Raw genomic sequence first — 21536 nt, forward strand, 5'->3', positions numbered from 1 at the left:
AGAACAAGGAAGTAAATCATGTTGGAGTTGCTCTTAAACACAGCTTTTCTTCTTTACCTGTCCAGGTAGCTTCTGTTTTCATTTCAGTCTTAATGAAAACTTTTTTATTTACATCTCAAGTTTCTTTTCAAAGCAGCGTAAGTAGTATTTACAACTTTACACTTCAAGAAAGAAAGACTTTTAACAGTGTTCAGCTTTGGTCCTGTAATGTTGAAGGTAATTCATTTTTTAATCTGTCTGCACAGCGAGAACTGAAACGGATGGGGATTGAACTGCTTTGCCTGTTCTTTCTATTTCTAGGAAGGAATGATCACGTACAAGGTAAGACTTTTACTTTCTCCGATATATTGCTTTTGTGGTACGCTTGACAAACCTGTCATGTGGCTCAGAAACTAGATCTGAAGTCATTTTTTACTTGAGCTGTTCAATTGCTCTTTACCACTGAACGAACACTTTAACAAATTATAGGCAGACGCAGGACTGTTCCCACAGCGAATGCTCCGGGCTTTAGGTAAATAAATACAAAGGTTGCATGGGCGCCTTAATGAGAGAATTAAACAGCTCTATGCGCAAGAGGATTTCTTAATTCCCTTGTGACAACCATTTTGGTAACTTTTCTAGCTATCTTATTGTACAACAAGGCCTTCCACTTGAGAGTGTGATAACCTTGAGACAGAAAAGGGACCTATCTTTTAAAATAAAGCTATAGTACATTTGAAAGAGAAGCATTCTTTAGTGGCTGTGAATAATTTTGAAAAATTGAAGGGGGGTGATGCTGAATGAGGGTGATAAGTATGATGATCCTGTATTTGTGAACGCTGAGATACTTTCACATTTTAAGAAAGAAAAACAGAGAGAGACTGCTTATTTTTGGCTGCTAAGACATGCATATTTCCAATGTCATAGATGTAAAATGCGAACTTCACTGTGGCTTGCTAACATTTTGAGGGCTGATCTCCGAAGCCTGAAAAATGAACTTTGATACTGTCTTGTTCAAGTGCTTTAAGAGCCGTAGGTCTCACGAGTGGAGTGGCTGAGAGTGTGCTGAATCCCTTGTGTCTTGCTGGGTTTGAACACAGGTGGCTGTGCTGTGGGGGGTGCGGAGACCTGTGAGGACTGCTTACTCATTGGACCTCAGTGTGCCTGGTGTTCTCAGGAGGTAAAACAAACGACCGCAGCGTGTTTGTAAAAAGTGCACTTACATTTACGGTAATTCGTCTGTGACTGTTCTCACAGTTGTCCCGCTTTCCGTGGTGTTACAGGAGTGACACAAATCAGGAAGGGAAAACGTAAACATTAGTGATGCCAAGTGTTCTTCGTGTGATTACGTTCAAAAGCAATTTGAGAAAGGAGTGAATGTCAAATTATTTTGAAATATATGAACTCAAGATTCTTTCTATGACCTGATGCCTCCTCTTATTTTAAGGCCATTTCTTCCTGCTCACACGTAAAATGTTGAGGCTCTGGGCAACCAGAGCTCATGGGGGTGATTTTTTCTCAAGTTAAACATACATTAAATTTCAGTATCATAGTTCTATTCCATCTGGGGACCAGCATCCTTTCTGAATCACTAACAGGATCCAAGAGAAGGCTTGGGGTAAACTTTACTGTTCAAACATTATCCAATTCTTTTAAAAATTACATCCGCTGGGTGACTCTGTACCACAATGATGACAAAACCTGGAGCAGACATCCCTATCTGATCAAACTGAACACTATGTGAAAGTAGCAGAGGGGATTGGGGAATGTGTAACAAGCCATCCTGAATCACGGCTTCCAGCGACACTACAGAGGAATCTGCAAATGATTCCTGGTAAGAAAGACCTGTATTAGCTCTTTCTGGATTGAAAACAGTTCTTTACTAAATCCCATAAAGAGAATCTCAACACAAATCAACCTGTCAGATTCTTGCCAAATTCAGCCAGAACTGAGTAGCATGTTCAAGGGGAAAGAACCAGTTGCCCAATTCAAAACCAGGCTGTGGCTATTAAAACCCCACATTTCAGCCCGTGGAGGGAGGGCTCACAGAGCAGAGCACAAACCCAATTCACTCCCTGATCTCTACCGAGAGGGTCAAGCAGAAGGGCAGTGACTTTGGGCTCATATATCAATGCAGGTTTGGGAATATACAAAGAGGGAAAGCCCACATTTTTTGACATTGACTCCCTGAAGAAGACAATGTTAGTTTCATGCCAGAGACATAAAACAACAGATCAGTCTAACAAAGTGCCCACCTCTAGAATTTTCATATAAAAAATTTTTCTTTGCACCCATTGAAGAGAGCCTCTTAAGTTACACCTGATAGGTTTTCTGTGGCTAATACTCTGTAGTCAAATCTAGTCAAAAGGCCAGATTATTCTGAGAGATCACTCACTGATATAACTAATAGTAGAAGTATTATTATCAATAGAGACAGTTGGAGCCAAAAGTAAATTAGGCTTCTGCTTAGAGCAGACAGAAAAATGGTTCCAGGGTTAACATCACCTCTGATCTTGTGGCAGACATAGTGATTATAGGTTGTATCAGAGACACAGTGTTAAGAAGGATTCTGAGGGCTTGTTAAGCCACCTTGTGCTTTGGATAAATCATGGGAAATTACAGAATTTGTTACCCCTCAGTAGGGTCTCAAATGCACACAGGCCTGGCTGAAAGATAACAAATTATATTCTCAAAAGTCAACTTCGGGAGAAATGTAGCTTTCTTAGTTGGTGAAACAGCAGGAGTGGTTTAGAATTCCAGTGAATGAAGGAAAACAGTATGAACTTGGTTTGTTTCTCTCCAAGTCTGAGAGACAACAGGCCTGAAGTTCAACCTTGCCTAGAGCCTCACCAACTCAAGAGCAGCCTTGGCTGGTGGGTAAGATAGGTGTTTATCTCTTGACTACGTCTTTTTGTTTGGAGTGTTCCAGGGTTGGATGGCTGCATCTCTGCCTGGGAACACCCATCTCCCTGCCTCTGGAAACTCAGGTGGATCAGAGGGGAATTGGGAAACTCCTGAGTCCTAAGCAGGAAAGCAATCTCTTTCACCATTTCTCTTTCATTTTCCTTCCCCACATGCCAATGTTGGAGAAATTTCTAAAAGATCTTAAACTAGAATAACGTCCCAAAGAGGTCAACTTTGGTGAAGTAATACTGTAATATAAGAGTAATACATCCATAAATTAAACCAGGACAGAGAATAGATAGGGCAATATCACAACCTTTGACCTTTGGGAAGCCACGGAAAGACTCTTTGTCACTGGATTTAGCGATAGACACACTGAGAATTTGGACAGTCCCAGGATCGCATATACCTGCAGGTTATCCTCAATGATAATTCACTTGATGATGTCATCTCTGTGACCCAGTTATTTCAAAGATCTGCGCACAGCGCAGGAGAAGCTTTTAAAAAGTGAGCATTAAAAAGAAAAATGAAAGAGAAGGGAAAAAAGGAAAAAATAAGTCAAGTGAATTCACTTGAATACAATTAAAAAGAAACTCCACTTTTACTCAGAATTTTACTGGCAGAATTCTCTGGTTATTTTGCTATAACTTTAGACCTACAATCAATGTCAGGCATGTGGGGGTGTAATATATCAAGGGAAGATAACTAGCAAATATGCAAAAAATAATCTTATAAAAAATGTCTTGTTTTTCTTCTTTATTGTTGTCTTTCTCTCTTTATTGTTTTTTCTCTTTTAGAATTTTACCCACCTATCTGGAGTTGGAGAAAGATGTGATACCCCAGCAAATCTTTTATCTAAAGGATGTCAACTAACCTTCATTGAAAACCCTGTCTCCCAAGTTGAAATACTTACAAATAAGCCTCTCAGCATAGGCAGACAGAAAAATAGCTCCAACATCGTTCAGATTTCACCTCAAAGCTTGGCTCTTAAACTGAGACCAGGTATGTTAGGATTTACACAGTCACTGGCTCATCTAAGTAAATCGAATGTCATATATATGCTGTGCTGTGCTTAATCGCTCAGTCATGTCCAACTCCTTGTGGCCCCATGGACTGCAGCCCGCCAGGCTCCTCTGTTCATGGGGATTCTGCAGGCAAGAATACTGGAGTGGGTCACCATGCCCTCCTCCAGGAATGTCACATATAATAATACAGCTGTTCCATGAATACATCTTGTACCATATTACATGTCCTTGTTTATCACTACTCAGATTCCCCATTCTTAAGGAAACAGAGAATTGCTAGGCTAACACTTTTCTTTATTCACATTGGTTGTTTTGTACTCCAAATGTGTTACCAAAAGAAGCCTCATCTATTAGTGACCGTTTGAATTACTCAAATGTTGTTAAGGCTAACCTCACATTTCTTCAAGGGTTGTAATGTAGCTTTAATCGCCTCTTTATTTTCTTCTTTTCTAAACCCACATACAAAAAAAAATCAGCTTATCTTCCATCTAAATGGATGCTAATTCTCCCCAGGAGATATAAAATATCCCAACTTTCACCTCCTTCAGTTGCTCTAAATTCTTGGGTGAAAGATTTTCATGGGTTGATTCCTTTATAAACGTTGCCACGTAGTATATGAATTGCAAGTATCTTTGGTAAGTTCTTATTGAAATGAAATAGCTAGTGACAGTCTAGTCACAACTAAGGCTCCATGGGTTTTTATGGATCATCTTTTCTTGCGAGGGTGTTACAGGCCTTGAACAGACCCTGCAAGTTCAAGTTCGCCAGACCGAGGATTACCCTGTGGATTTGTATTACCTCATGGACCTCTCGGCCTCCATGGACGACGACCTCAACACCATCAAAGAGCTGGGCTCCCTGCTCTCCAAGGAGATGTCTAAATTAACCAGCAACTTTAGACTGGGCTTCGGCTCTTTTGTGGAGAAACCCATCTCCCCTTTTATGAAAACAACACCAGAGGAAATCGCCAACCCTTGCAGGTAAGTAAATGATTTTCTGGGATCTTCAAACACTGATTTCCTATAGAGATAGGCTTGCTCTGAGCTGAGCTTGGCAGGAGCTTGCTGGTTCCTGGTAGTTCCCTCCCATCTGATTGGATGTCAGCAGCTCTCAGTTGCCTCGATTGTTCAGAACTAAAGGGATGTCATCCTTTTTTTTTTAAGTAAACTATTATGTTTACTTAAAAGTTCATTTATTTTGTACTGGAGTAAAGCCAGTTAACAATGCTGTGATAGTTTCAGGTGGACAGCAAAGGGACTCAACCATACATATACATGTTTCCATTCTCAAGCAGACACCACTGTAATACATATGTCCCCTACAAACAAACGAGTTCTGTTTTGAGAGCTCATTCGTAAGTTCACTTTGTAAGTCCAACAAAGTTAGTCTAGGTACCCAACTAACACAATCAGCTATCTAGTACTGTACTGTAATAGGTATATAAAACCTTTCACACAAATAACCCATAAAAAACTAACACAAAAAATAAACATTTTTAATCTTATAGTAAAGTACCTTGAAAAGTACAGTACTACAGTAAAAAGTGGGCATACAGGGGCATGTTTGCATCTTCAAAAATTCACAACTTGAAGGTTTGTATGTACAGGATTTACTGTATCCAGTTCTAGCTTGGGTCTTAACAGCATTTGCCATATTTGCCTTCCTTTGGAAGGCTGCTGCTGCTGCTAAGTCACTTCAGTCGTGTCCGACTCTGTGCGACCCCATAGACGGCAGCCCACCAGGCTCCGCCGTCCCCGGGATTCTCCAGGCAACACTGGAGTGGGGTGCCATTTCCTTCTCCAATGCATGAAAGTGAAAAGTGAAAGTGAAGTCACTCAGTCATGTGTGACTCTTTCAGACCCCATGGACTGCAGCCTACCAGGCTCCTCTATCTGTGGGATTCTCTAGGCAAGAGTACTGGAGTGGGTTGCCATTGCCTTCTCCGCTTTGGAAGTCAGGCTGTGACAAATTTGTATTTGTACTCTGCAGACCCAGGGACGGAATCTTTCACTGTAGGTTCCATTGGCCTGAGCCCATCCTCAGCCCCTCAGAGGCTTTCTATCCTCAATGACCACCACTCTCTAAGGCTATTGACAGCAAGTCACATTTTCTCAAGAGTATCTGTCTCCACTACAATGACTGCTGCCAAAATAACAGCTTTTGGAGTGATTTCTAATGTACTTTGGGAAACGTGACTTTCTCTTATTGCTTGGAAAATGCCTTTGTAGCCTTTACTGCTATCAAATTCAGTAGGAAATGAGGCAATGGATCCATTATAATATGCTCTAATCAGTTACTAAAACCATGCATTATCTGGGTGATGGTCAACGGTAAGTTGCTTTTTGATAGCTTACCTCTACATGTCAATGACATGGTCAAAATAAAAGTATTTGATATCCTTCTTTTGAAAAAGAACTTCCATTTGCTCTGTGCCAGACCCTATGCTGAAGGTTTTATGTGCATGACCTCATTCAGTCTTCATAATAACTTCAAGTCAAAGCAGGTTTCATCATCTCTATACTGACAGGAAGTAACAAAGGCTGTGAGAAGTTAGTAATTTACCTGTGGCAGCATGACTAATCAGTGATATACCAAGATCTGGGTTGGTCCAAAACCAAGCCTTTCACTACTCTGAATCTAGTATAGATGAAATGGCTTTCCAAACATATATTGACTTTTAACACTAGTTTACACCAACAAATTAGTCTCTGTAAAACAGTTTTTGCAGTATCATTTTAAGACATTTCAATGTGGTTCCAAACAAGAATCTGATGGCCAAAAGTGTTTTGACCTTGAAAAGAATTCATCACTGATTGCAACTCAGGAATTGTGTTCAGTTGTAAATATCAGAGATAATATGTGTCCCCAATCCCCCACTTCTCAAGGTATAATTGACATGTACTGAAATACACACAGCAGAAATGTTCAATTTCATGAGTTTTGACAGTTGAATATACCGATGTGACCGCCACTTTAAACATGACATAGACCAATTCCGTCACCTCAGAAAGTTACCTTATGCCCCTTCATAGTCAGTTCTGCTTTCCCAGAGGCAACTGTTTTCTGATTTCTATAAGTTAAATTGGTTTTGCCTACCCTTGGATTTCACATGAATGGAAAATATGCTATACACCTTCTGTATCTAGCTTTTTTGCTCAACATCATGTTTTTGAGGTTTATCCCTGATTTCATGTTTATCAGCAGTTTCTTCCCTTTTGTCCTAAGTAATAGTCCCTTGTACAGATTTATTATACTTTATCTGTCCATTGATGGACATTTGGGTTGTTTCCCAATTTCTGGCCATCATGAAGAAATATTGCTATGATCACTTGCATATAAGTCTCTTTGTGGATGTATATTTTTATTTCTCTTGGATAGATATCTAGAATTAGAATTGCTAAATTGTATGATTCCTTTTTATTTTGATGAAGCCCAATTTTTAATTGTATAATTAGTGTATTTTTTGGTCCTAAGACATCTTTGTTTATCCTAATGTCTCAAAGATTCCTATGTTTTCTTCTAGAAGCTTTGTGATTGAAGCACTTGCATTTCGGTCTATGATCTCAAATTAGTGTTTCTGTTTGGAATGAGTAAAAGTCTAGGTTTATCTTTTGTTTACATGCAACTATCCAGTTGTTTTAGCACTATTTGTTAAGCAAGTTTCTCCTTTCCCCATTGAAATATCTTGATGCTTTTCTTAGAAAGCAATTATCTGTATGTGTGTCTAATTCTGGACATTCTGTTCTAAACCATTGATTCATTAAATATACTCATGTAACCATGTACTCACTCATCTACTCACTCATAATGTCACCTTAGGGGAACCACTCGCTTCTCCAGACTTTAGTTTGGAATAACAATACCGATCACACTGAGGGGGTTGTAAGGAGTGTGTAAGATAATGAAAGGAAATGTTTGATACTGAGCTTGACCATGAAGCTCCCAGTGGGTGGTAGCTACTATCAACACCAGTAGAGTGGGTAAAGGGAGGCCTAGTTGTTGTTGTTCAGTCCCTCAGTCATGTACGCTCTTTGCAACCCCATGAACTGAAGCACCCCAGACTTCCCTGTCCTTTACCATCTCCCGGAGCTTGCTCAAACTCATGTCCTTTCAGCTGGTGATGCCATCCAACCATCTCATCCTCTGTCGTCCCCTTCTCCTCCTTCAATCTTTCCCAGCATCAGGGTCTTTTCCAATGAGTTGGTTCTTTGCATCAGGTGGCCAAAGTATTGGAGTTTCAGCTTCCATCATCAGTCCTTCCAATGAATATTCAGGGTTGATTTCCTTTAGGATTGACTGGTTTGATCTTGCAGTCCAAGGGACTCTCAAGAGTCTTCTCCAGCACCACAGTTCAAAAGCATTCATTCTTCAGCACTTGGCCTTCTTCATGATCCAACTCCCACATCCATACATGACTACTGGAAGTGAGGCCAGAGCCCTGCACAAATTACAGTGAATAGGAGCCTTAATGAGGACCACATATTTGAGCACTTGAAAGGTCAATGTTTTCCTATTTTCCAGAGGCGTTTCTCTTATTCTTATTGGCAAAATTTACCACTAGCTAAAGTTATAAATAATGAAAAAATTTTGCTGCAACATTAAATTTCTTCTTTTTTAATCATGTCCTTAATTCTCCAAGTTTCTCTGTCCAGATTCTACTCCCTATACATTTACACACCAAGAATTCAAACACCAAACTCAAAAGTCAATCCTTTGATCATTCCAAACCCTATAATTAAGAAATAAAATGTTCTTTAGTAAGAAGGCTAAGAGAAGTGAAAGGGAAAAACATGGAGTTTTCCAGACCTGGGCTTAAATCATAACTTTGGAATGCCAGTCTCTTTATTTATAAATGGGGATAATAATATTCACTTCCTGGGCTATCATGAGAACTGAGTAGGCTGGAACATAACAGACATTCAAACCAGTTTTAATGTCCTTCCTCTCATTAATGCTAATTTTCTCTAATTATTTTAATCTAACGGTCCTAAAACTTTTAGATCTCAGAACTTCTTACACTCCTAAAAATTAAGATCCTCAAAATATCAATATTCAGTGTCTTAGAGTGTAAAACTAAGAAAATATTAAAATAATTAGTAGTCAATTTATTTGATAATTACAATAAAAAACACACTACATGTTACTGTAATAACACACCTTTAGAAGAAATAACTACATTTTCCAAAATAAAACAACAGTTAACAAGAAAAGTGGCACTATTTTAATTTTTACAAATCTCTTAAAATATCTAATTTAAAAGAAGCCAACTGAATTTTCACATCTGCTTCTTCATTTAATCTCTGGTAGTATTTTGGTTGAATTCCATGAAGGAAGTCAAACCTCATTAGATGTATAGTTGAAAAAGGGGAAAGCAGTTCATAGATTTTTTCCAATGACTGTAGACTTTCTTCTTTGATATTACATTCAAACTGGACAAGAGGTAAATTATGTTTCAGTGTGGAATCTGAAAAACATATCAGTGAACTTCCTATTTTTGTTACATTAAAAACCGTTGATCTGTTTTGAACTTTGAATGGCTTTTGTTATTATTATTTTGGCTCTGTTGGGTCTTTGCTGCTGCACACAGGCTTTCTCTAGTTGCAGAGAGCAGGGTAGCTGTCTAGCTGAGGTGTGTGGGCTTCTTGCTGCACTGCCTTTGCTGTAGAACACAGGCTCTATCTCGGGTGCAGACTCAAGTAGCTGTGACGCACAGGCTTAGCTGCACTGTGGCATATGGGATCTTCCTGGAGCAGGGCTTGAACCTGGGTCCCCTGCTTTGGCAAGCAGATTCTTTACCTACTGGACCACCAGGAAAGAGCCTGAATGGTTCTTTCATTGGTGTGTGTGTGCATGTGGTTTTGTAATATAATGCTTTGGTCATTTGGAAAATGAAGTTTCAGTGAGTTACATAGATCTTAAAATTTCATGATAGAATATCTAAAAAATTATATTTGTTAATATTATCATTAATCCCATCAGATAAGTCTTGAAGTACTTAGAAGCTGTTAATGGGTGGCAGATGAAAGTTCTGTGAAATTCAAATTTTCTAGTTATGTCAAATTTCATCATTGGCAACAAATCTTGATAGTTGTTTTCCTGAAAGTAACAGACTTACTTTCTTCATTTTAATCAAGATGTCTGCCAAAAACTTAAGTTGAAATGATGGCTTGGTTGTCAAGCATTTTTTCAGGTAAAATGCTTGTTCCATAAACAACAGTTCAAACAACTATGAAAGTGCTTTTCCACTGTAAACATGTACTTCAGTGTACAGCAGTAACATTGTATGCATGTTTCCTATGTGGTCACACAGGAAAAATTTTCAAAAAACATGTATCCAAGGGCATAGGCTTAATAAAATTACTGCAACCCACTCCAGTATTCTTGCCTGGAAAATCCCATGGACAGAGGAGCCTGGTGATCTACAGTCCATGGGGTCACAAAGAGTTGGACACAACCGAGTGACTAACACACACAGCTTCATCAAAGGCAATCAAGTATGAAAAGATGCTCAACATCACTCATTATCAGAGAAATGCAAATCAAAACCACAATGAGGTACCATTTCACGCCAGTCAGAATGGCTGCGATCCAAAAGTCTACAAGCAATAAATGCTGGAGAGGGTGTGGAGAAAAGGGAACCCTCTTACACTGTTGGTGGGAATGCAAACTAGTTCAGCCACTATGGAGAACAGTGTGGAGATTCCTTAAAAAACTGGAAATAGAACTGCCATATGACCCAGAAATCCCACTGCTGGGCATACACACTGAGGAAACCAGAATGGAAAGAGACACGTGTACCCCAATGTTCATGGCAGCACTGTTTATAATAGGCAGGACATGGAAGCAACCTAGATGTTCATCAGCAGACGAATGGATAAGAAAGCTGTGGTACATATACACAATGGAGTATTACTCAGCCATTAAAAAGAATACATTTGAATGAGTTCTAATGAGGTGGATGAAACTGGAGCCTATTATACAGGGTGAAGTAAGTTGGAATGAAAAACACCAATACAGTATACTAACACATATATATGGAATTTAGAAAGATGGTAACGATAACCCTGCATGTGAGACAGCAAAAGAGACACAGACGTATAGAACAATCTTATGGACTCTGTGGGAGAGGGAGAAGGGGAGATGATTTGGGAGAATGGCATTGAAACATATATTATTGTATGTGAAATGAATCGCCAGTCCAGGTTCGATTCATGATACAGGATGCTCAGAGCTGGTGCACTGGGACGACCCAGAGGGATGGTATGGGGAAAGAGGTGGGAGGGGGGTTCAGGATGGGGAACACGTGTACACCCGTGGCAGATTCATGTTGATGTATGGCAAAACCAATACAATATTGTAAAGTAATTAGCCTCCAATTAAAATTAATAAATTTCTATTAAAAAAAAGAAAAGAAAACAAACAAAAAAAGGGTAATCAAGTGAAAGTAGCACCTTTTTTTTTTATTATGATGTATGTTAGATGGTAAAAAATATAAGGAATGCCAGGCAGTTTGGAGCCATTGCCTTGACCTGTGCTAAGACACCAGCAGTTTTACTTACTCTTACTTGGCATCATCAGTGAAAATGTCAACAGTGAAGAAGACAAATATTATCTCTTGTTATTATGAAGAACGTGTGATCTGAAAAACTCTCTTAAATGGTCTCAGGGACCTCTGTGGGTCTGCACACCATACTTTTAAAACCTTTAATCTAATCTCTAGTGCTTTTTGCAGTAGCTTGCTTTCTCTACCTTCATCAGATGGAAGTAAAGTAAGTAAGTAAAGTTGCTCAGTTGTGTCTGATTCTTTGCAACCCCATGGACTGTAGCCTACCAGGCTCCTCCTTCCATGGGATTCTCCAGGCAAGAGTACTGGAGTGGGTTGCCATTGAAGGTCACTAAAAATTTCACCATGTTGGAAGCCTGAATGGTTTACATTTTTGAAAGAAGTTTCCCTTATGCTATTGTCTAAGACACAGCAATAAAAATCATATTTTCTATATTTGTAATGAATTATAATATACACTTAAAAATATTTAACAGGACAAAGAAAATTTTCTCCATCAAATATTTTGAGGGATTTTTTTTAAAACATCATTTCACATTTAATTTGGTGTTTTGTTTTGAAGACTTGAACCATGAGGAATTCATTGCAGTTTTGAAAAGAAGAAAACTCAACATGAATGTTTAGAGTTCCTATATGTACACACAAAAAAATGAGTATATAATTTTAAATTTCAAAGGTAATAAGACCATGTGAAAATGCAGACATAAAGAAAAAATGGAAATCATTTTTAAGTCCACTAAAAATGATGGTGTTAACCTTTTATTATATATCTTTATAGTCAGCAGCAAGTAATTCCTTCAATTGCTGTCTAAGAAAATAACAACTAAATATAAGCATTCTTTATAGGAGGAACTCTGACCAAAATGGGCAGTCTCCACTCAAAATTTCCTGATGTGACCCAGCTCTGACATTATACTTTGCTGAAGTTACATTCATCTCCCAGCACATGAATATGTTTCTTGAATTAATAAAAAATGTATTCTCCTTTTCAGAAGATTAGAGTTCTAGTAAGAACTTCATAGCAAATAATTCTAACGAACAAAGATACAAATTTCTGACCAGACAATCGGAATTCTAGTTCTCTGACTCCAGAAGAGGCTTTAATGCCATTTTGATACAGTATGAACCAACAGCCCCCCATAAAATATTAAACAGTTTTCAAAACTAGCTTCCCTGGTGGCTCAGACAGTAAAGAATCTGTCTGTAATGCAGGGGACCAGGATTCGATCCCTGGGTTGGGACGATCCCCTGGAGAAGGGAATGGCTACCCACTGTTGTATTCTTACCTGGAGAATTCCTTAGACAGAGGAACCTGGAGGGCTACAGTCCATAGGGTCACAAAGGGTAGGACAGAACTGAGCAACTAACACTTTCACTTTCAAGACTAGTTGGACTCCAGGGACAATGTAAACCTCAAAACACAGTTATATACTTTTTATAAAATATTTTTAATGTAATTTGCACAGCAACTTTAGAAGTAGCTATTATTAGCACCCTCATTTTATAGATGAGGACACTGAGGTCCAAGGATAGATAACTATTCAGTCTTTTTATTCTAAATCTACACATTTTCTTCTACTCTATAGCTACTTTTGGAGAAGGCAATGGCACCCCACTCCAGTACTCTTGCCTGGAAAATCCCATGGACAGAGGTGCCTGGTAGGCTACAGTCCATGGGGTCGCAAAGAGTCAGACACGACTGAGCGGCTTCACTTTCACTGTCCACTTTCATGCATTGGAGAAGGAAATGGCAACCCACTCCAGTGTTCTTGCCTGGAGAATCCCAGGGACGGGGGAGCCTGGTGGGCTGCCATCTCTGGGATTGAATAGAGTCAGACACGACTAAAGCGACTTAGCAGCAGCAGCATAGCTACTTTAAATATTACAGAGGCAATTAATAAAAATGCTAAATTATTATCATTTTGTAGGTTAACTTTTTAAAAATTCTTCATTTCACATTTTAAAATACATTTCCTATTTGAAGGTGGGAAAAACTTGACTACATAAAAGGTTTTAAGGTATATATATCCAAGAACATTGTAAACTGAATTTTACAACTACCAAGAAAAAATTTCATATTTTTGAGAGATAGAGTTCTTAAAATCATCAGAAAATTTTAAATATACCTCATTAAGGAAATGGGACATCTCAGACTGTACCATTCGATGCTACGGAACTCAAACTCCCCTTGTACTGAAGCCTGAGAATACATCAGCTAATGGCTTGCTTTTTGTGAAAGTCTACTGACAGGAAGTAAATAATTATCCGTGCAGACACCAGCGTTCTGGTTCTGGCAGAGCTCCATTTCTCAGTGTAAATAAGTCTGTAATCATTTTGACTTGTCTATCTAGTTGGTTGTCAACATTTACAGAAGTCTTGTTCTGTAAAGTCTCCTCACACCCTGCATTGGAGAATGCTGAGTATTGCTCCTAGGGGAAACACAGGGTTAGGTTCCTGCAAATCTCTGGTCACTTTTTCACCACTGAGCAATAACTTTTGTTTTCTGCATGTTCCTGTTTAAAGATGTCTTATTTAATAAATATTGCTGATTTGTTAGCATTGAAATCACAACCAAGAGCACTGTAACTCATGTCAGAACAAGGCTCACACATGTATTTTCCCTATAAGACACATCACAGTCTTCCTGCACTTAGGAATACCAGACAGCCTTTCAGCACTACACTGGGGGGCAACTCTAAACAACAAAATCATCCAAAAGCACAAAAAAGCAAATACACATGTCACCAAATAGACCCTGAAAAGAATATTTCTTTACAGTATGGGTGATAAAGCAAGAAGTCAGAGTCGTATTTGACCTCCCCTGGAAACATGCATGTCACGTGACTCAATTTTTTCGTATACTCATTCATGTACATGAATGATTGAAGAAGTTCCCAAAGGATTGATTTGGGGGTCGCAAATACATTTTAGCAATATGAATTTTCAAAGATATGGAATCTGTGAATAATGAGAATTGACTCTATACCTCAGACAGATAAATTTGGTGAAAAAGAGCCGAATCCTGAAAGCTGCATCAGCTTTGTATGCTGACAAGGCAGGCTCTTGAACTTGCCAAGCTGCTCATGTAAGTCAACCAGCTCTTCCCAGGCAGCACACCGCAACCTCATTGGTGGCTACTTCTTTTTGTCTCTGGGCTTCTCCACCAGTGTTTCTCAAACTTTGGAATGCATCAGGAAGACTTGGTTCAACACAGGTCTCTCAACCCACTCCTACTAGTTCTGACTTAGCAGGTCTGTAGTCACACCCCAGATTTTGCATTTATAGCAAGTTCCCATGTGATGCTCATGCTGCTAGTCCAAGGACCACACTTTGAGAAGCTGCTGTATATTATTAGCTCCACTTCACAAAGGAAAACCCAAAGCTCAGAAGGGTTGAGTATTTGCTCAAAATCTCATGTACAACTACTAGCTGGCTTTCAGAATAAAATGTTACTGAATTTAGCATCAGGAATTTCTGTTCTACTGTGATGTCTTTAGGGCAGATCTCATCCAAACATGGCATTTTCCCCAAATGTAAACTGTCTTTAGTAGTGGCTTTACCCCCAGATTGGCCCATATGGTCTGTTCTATCACAATAAAGTTGGGCTCCAGAATCAAGAGACTTAGTCTCTGATTTTCAGGCCCTGGGCAGGCAGGACTGAGTGGAAGAAGAAGGCAGATTTCTCTCTTAGTCTTGCTACAGGATGACATCCTTGATGACAATTTAAGCTATCAGAATACAAAAGAATTGTTGTCATCAGGTAAACTTAATGGTGGGCTTTGGTGGAGAGACAATAGAAGGTAGTGACTACATCCAAGGAGCATCTGATCACCTGATTATCTGTTTTCTGTGAACCAATGCAAGACACACAGCAAGCTCTTTGTGTTAGCTAATGTGACCCATTTGGAAGGGGTGGGTAGGAGATGATAAAACACCCTTAACAGTGAGACTCAGAGCCAAGTTATAGAGCCAGGCACTTTAGGAAATGCATCTTCATGGAAGGAAATGCTGTTAGGCTATTAAACCCATTCATTGTGTGTTATATCATATTTCATCAAGAATATTTCACATCTTCCTTTTGCAGTAGTATTCCATACTTTTGTTTGCCTACATTTGGATTCAAGCACATTTTGCCGTTGACAAATGATGCTGAAAGATTCAATGAAATTGTGAAGAATCAGAAAATTTCTGCTAATATTGACACTCCAGAAGGTGGATTTGATGCAATTATGCAAGCTGCTGTGTGTAAGGTATGCTGAGGTTGAGCAGTGTTTTATTCTGTTAACCCAAATTTCATCTCCTGTGAACAAATCTTTGAAAAGCTTAGCTAACTTTATCTTTCCTTTAGCCATCATATTTCTACAACAGATACTTTTCTTAAAACACACCATTTATTCCATCTTGTTGAAATGAGGATAATTTTTATGCCTCATGTTCTAATCATCTAATAAAATTATACTACTGTTGGGGAAAATTGGCTAAAAGAAGTCATATATAAATAATTCTCAAAGATCGAGATCAGGAATTTCCCAGGCATTCTAGTAGCTAAGACTGTGTTCCCACTGCAGCGGGTGTGTGTTCGATCCCTGGTTGTGGAACTAAGATCCCGCATGCTGTGTGGTGCAGCCAGAAAAATAACAAAGATGTAGGTTGTATTCGTTAGTTTTTGAACTAACCACGTTGAAAAAAAAAAAAATCAAATGTAGCAATTAATGAAAAAAGTAAAAATGCTCTGATTCATGGAGAAGGCAATGGCACCCGACTCCAGTACTCTTGCCTGGAAAATCCCATGGACGGAGGAGCCTGGTGGGCTGCAGTCCATGGGGTCGCTCAGAGTCGGACATGACTGAGTGACTTCACTTTCACTTTTCACTTTCATGCATTGAAGAAGGAAATAGCAACCCACTCCAGTGTTCTTGCCTGGAGAATCCCAGGGACGGCGGAGCCTGCCGGCTATGGGGTCGCACAGAGTCGGACGTGACTGAAGTGACTTAGCAGCAGCAGCTCTGATTCAGAATAAACTTCTACATATGATGAGCTAGCTATTGTTTTGAACCAACAAAATAAACATCAAAAGCCACAGTGTCTCTACAATAATGCTTGAATACCTCTCCTCCTTGACAATCAGACACATATCCATGGGAACAACTCTTCTGTTTTCAGATGACTTTCATGGAAAATATCAGGAAACAGATAGGACTGAGGGTCCTGGAACATAGGAGGCCAAGGAATTAGGGAAGGAAGGAAAAAGATAAGGTACAGGGGATAACTACAATGAACTTTGTCCTACTAGTTTCTGATGCAATGGTGGTGGGTGTAGTTTAGTCACTAAGTCATGTCTGACTCTTGTGACCCCTGTGGGCTGTAGCCCACCAGGATCCTCTGTCCATGAGATTCTCCAGGCAAGAATACTGGAGTGGGTTGCTGCTTTCTCCTCCAGGGGATCTTCCTGACCCAGGGATTGAACCTGCGCCTCCTGCATTGCCGGCTGATTCTTTACTGCCGAGACACCAGAGAAGCTGACTAGTTCTTGGACAAATCCTAATTAAAGGGAGAGCTGTATGAAGAAACAGACAACAGACCAACTTAACTAGCAGTTACAGTGCTCTGCAGTCATACTTTGATAAGCAATTCTTATCCTTGTATTATGCTGATAACTTTTGGATGGTAACAGTGAAAAGAGAAATATGCCTTTTTTACTCAAAAAGAGAAATATTTCTTTTTCATAGAAATATGTCTACAGGTTGGGTGAAATCTTAGTAAAATAGGCTTACTTCAAGTCCATTCTCTATTGCACTCTTAACTAGTTTTGCTTCAGCTTGGATTTGGGATCATCTACAGCCTCCCTCACTCCCTTCTCTCATTTTTCTGGTAAATTAAAAGCTGGACACTAAAAATAATTAACTATGTAAAAATCAAGATCAACTGGATACTGATTGTAGTGAAACTATTTTTTTCTGAAGCCTAAATCATCTGAAAATGTAATCCAGGATAAAACAAATGTCACATAATTTCATTTTTAATACATTAATATTACCAACTCACAATAGATAAAAAAGTCTAAAATAGACTGACTAGCAATATATTTTTTGATAATTTGAATGTGTCCAAGCATAAGTGATTCACTCTCAATAAATACCTGCCTCTTTTCCATACAAGCCAAATGCTTTTTATCATTGTAGGAAAAAATTGGCTGGCGGAATGATTCCCTCCATCTCCTGGTCTTTGTGAGTGATGCCGACTCTCATTTTGGAATGGACAGCAAACTGGCAGGCATTGTCATTCCTAACGATGGGCTCTGTCACTTGGACAGCAAGAATGAATACTCCATGTCAACAATCTTGGTGTGTAACCTATACTCTACACATACTGTTTTCAGGGCTACAAGTAGGCGAATGAAGCAACAATCGCTGTAACACACAGTAGAGTGATCCACACTTAGTAGAAGTAGTGTGCCTTTTCTGATTCGAGGTTAACAGATTGGCCTTTCTCAATTCTCCTCGTCCTGAGAGGTTCCCATAGGAGCACAGGGGGGCAGTGGGGATATGTGATAAGTCCAGATTTGCTATAACACGAATGATCCCAGAACCTCCCCGATTTTTCAAAGAGCCAGAGGGCAGCAAAATGCAATACAGTCAGTTCATTCTGTTTGAACCACAGCCCTAGAAAGGAAGGCCCAGTCTAACCCTAGGAGTGATGGTCCCAGAGTCATGTTCCCTCAGTAATTCCATGTTTTCATGGACCCTGGGGCTTCTTGGGAAATCACTAATCAGGTGCTGCTTGACCTGTGCTTATTAAATTTGGCTTATTTTTATCACTTAAAAAATTCTGGTGACATTCAAAGAAAAAAAAAAACTTGACTTTTGCAATACAAGGTAAAAATTTCAGAGCTCTTTTGATGTATATGATCTGATTTGATCCTCACTAGAACCTTGAGTGTCTAATTGCTTCCCTTGAACAGACCATGAGGCTGCCATGCTGCTGCACGTGATTCCCTGCCTGAAATGCCCTTTCCCTCAAGGCTGCTGAGAAACTCGTAGTGATCTGTTAAAACCCAGCTCTATCGTGACTTCTCTTGTTTGACTTCTGCTGGGCCCCAAAGCAATCATCTCTCCCAAGGTCTTGTACACAGAGGGCTTCTTGGCCATCACTAGATGGAAATGTGTTTGCTGGTATCTGCCTGCCTTTAGCACGCATCCTCAGTGCCAGAATTGGTTTATTATCCCTATTTCCTGATAGCACGGTGCTTAGAACATGCTAAAATACAATTGAATTATGGAGTAGCAACCTGGAAAAGGTTATACTATCCCCATGTAATACTTGGTATTAAGTTGTACAGAGAATTTAAGTGACTTCTTTAAATGACAATGCTACAGAGGTGTATGTAGGACATAGAAAGAAAAAGGAAAGAGAATGCAGAATTTTAATATCAGATTGGAAAAACCATTTTCTAAAAAACTTTTAGTGAGATAATGTATAGAAATGCTTACTATAGTATTGGCAATTAGTTTTTAAAAATCTGATGGTTCATTTGGCTTAAAGCTCAGCATTCAGAAAAATAAGATCATGGCATCTGGTCCCACCACTTCATGGCAAATAAATGGGGAAACAGTGGAAATAGTGGCTGACTTTATTTTGGGGGGCTCCAAAATCACTGCGGATGGTGGCTGCAGCCATGAAATTAAAAGACGCTTATTCCTTGGAAGGAAAGTTATGACCAACTGAGATAGTATATTAAAAAGCACAGACATTACTTTGTCAACAAAGGTCTGTCTAGTCAAGGCTATGGTTTTTCCAGTGGTCACGTATGGATGTGAGAGTTGGACTATAAAGAAAGCTGAGAGCTGAAGAATTGATGCTTTTGAACTGTGGTGTTGGAGATGACTCTTGAGAGTCCCTTGGACTGCAAGGAGATCCAACCAGTCCATCCTAAAGGAGATTAGTCCTTTAGTGTTCATTGGAAGGACTGATGTTGAAGCTGAAACTCCAATACTTTGGCCACATGATACGAAGAGCTGACTCATTTGAAAAGTCCCTGATGCTGGGAAAGATTGAGGGCAGGAGGAGAAAGGGATGACAGAGGATGAGATGGTTGGATGGTATCACCGACTCAATGGACATGAGTTTGTGTAAATCCCGGGAGTTGGTGATGGACAGGGAGGCCTGGCATGCTGCAGTTCATGGGGTCGCAAAGAGTCGGACACGACTGAGTGACTGAAATGAACTGAACTGAACTGAATGGTTCATAAATTACCTGCTACCGTTTCTTGACCTAAATCTCTAAACTTCAACGTGGATGTTTCTACCTAACTTTTGATCAATGTGCTTAGTCTCTCAGTCGTGTCTGACTCTTTGCAACAGCATGGACTGTAGCCCACCAAGCTCCTCTGTCCATAGGGATTCTCCAAGCAAGAATCCTGGAGTGGGTTGCTATGCCCTTCCTCCAGGGGATCTTCCCAACCCAGGGACTGAACCCAGGTCTCCCACATTTGAGGCAGTTTCTTTACCATCTGAGTCACCAGGGAAGCCCAAATTTTGATCAGTAGCGTTCATCAGATTTTTATATGTTTTAATCATGTAGTTGTCCTTCCATACTATAAGTGAGGATTACCATATTTTTGTATTTTGGCCAATGAGGGGAAGAAACTGAGAAATGGATACTTTTCTTGTTATTTTTTTTCTTACAAATCTTCAAATGCCCCATAATAAACATCTCAGAAAACACAGGATCACAGAAGCAAATAGTGCCTGTTACCTGATATGACCTTCTCCTCTAATACTCATTCTTGCTGAGTAAGCTGCTACAGTGCACAGAGCCGTGGGCTAGTTCCTTGCCTGTAACATAGTCCCCAGGGCCTTTGAGCACCTCCTATGCACTCAACGCTGGGCCAGCCTCCTGGGGCCTCAAAATAACAGGACATGATCCCAGGTCTTGAGGAACTTACAATGTATCTGTGGGAGTTAAACCAGCATATCTGGACCAAGTAGAAAATCATATTCACCTGCCTATGGAGGGCTACATGGTGCCATCCTGGCTACACAGGCACAGTGGTTGGATGGTTGAAGAACATATGGAGATAAGGAGAAACCAGCACCAGAGGAATTCAGGCTTAAGGGTGAAGGATACTTAATGTTTGGGCAATTGAAACTCAGAGGAGGCTGAGAATGTCAGACTTACAAGCTTTATACTATCTGGATTCTACTGATATCCTGTAATTAAAAAAAATCCAAATGGGATAGAAAGTGTGCATTACACAGCCAGATCTGCAGTTAGGTAATTGACCTGAATATCTTAGGCAAAATTATACTTTTCTCTCAACTTGAATGAAGAACACATTAGAAAAATATTCCTGAAGTGCTGAGAATATATGCACTGAGCACATTCAGGTACAAGAAGGCCTATTTGTCAGTGTGCCTGTACATGAGCTGTCTGCAGTCATAACCGACATGGTATTCTTAGTTGACTTGCTTGCAGACCACTCTAATGTGAGTTTCCCTTTTATATATTATCCATATTTGGAGTCAGACCAGGCAAATGGGCTTCATATTTTCTAGTCTTGGAAAGTAAAGGTCATCTGCCAATATGATAATGAGTGACTTTATTTTTTTAAATGCTCATATCACTCATGAATGAATGCCTCAATGAAATAGAAGTAAACTGAATGCAATGTGCTTTCAACTGTCCTGTAAAAATAATTGCAGCATCCCATAAAACCAGTTCATGACATTAAAAAGGCAGTAAGAGCAAACCAGAGAAGTGCACAGGAACATCTCAAGTCAGAGGGATTTAGGAACTGCAGTGTGTCCTTCCTCAGCAGGCTCGCCCTTGCTCAACCCTCATCCCGGCCCATCCAGTTCCAGCCAGAGCTGCAAGAGTCCCCGTGGTCACATTCATCATAGTCTAACAGCTCCTACCTCGGTTCTAACCTCCCCAACAATGTCAGCCTGCTGGCAAGTGGCACTTAGAAGAAGACATGCATCTCTACCCTTGAAAAGATGACACACTATAAGTCTTTAAATAAATTTAGTGATCTCCTTGGAAGTGACAGAGCATAATACTCCAC

The 21536-nt window shown here is 39.7% G+C and overlaps 1 protein-coding gene across 1 annotated transcript in view; it reads left to right on the top strand.

The window, feature by feature from the left end:
* Window positions 1-260: 260 nt before the first annotated feature.
* The window catches only part of ITGB6 (integrin subunit beta 6), an 82324-nt gene continuing 61048 nt past the window's right edge, over window positions 261-21536 (top strand). The window contains exons 1-6 of the mRNA XM_068967756.1: window positions 261-321; window positions 1080-1159; window positions 3681-3885; window positions 4642-4888; window positions 15557-15722; window positions 17655-17816. Of these exons, the coding sequence (XP_068823857.1) occupies window positions 261-321; window positions 1080-1159; window positions 3681-3885; window positions 4642-4888; window positions 15557-15722; window positions 17655-17816 (921 nt within the window). The remainder of the gene's footprint in view (window positions 322-1079; window positions 1160-3680; window positions 3886-4641; window positions 4889-15556; window positions 15723-17654; window positions 17817-21536) is intronic.

This window comes from Capricornis sumatraensis, chromosome 3 (assembly GCF_032405125.1).
Source record: "Capricornis sumatraensis isolate serow.1 chromosome 3, serow.2, whole genome shotgun sequence".
NCBI lineage: Eukaryota > Metazoa > Chordata > Mammalia > Artiodactyla > Bovidae > Capricornis > Capricornis sumatraensis.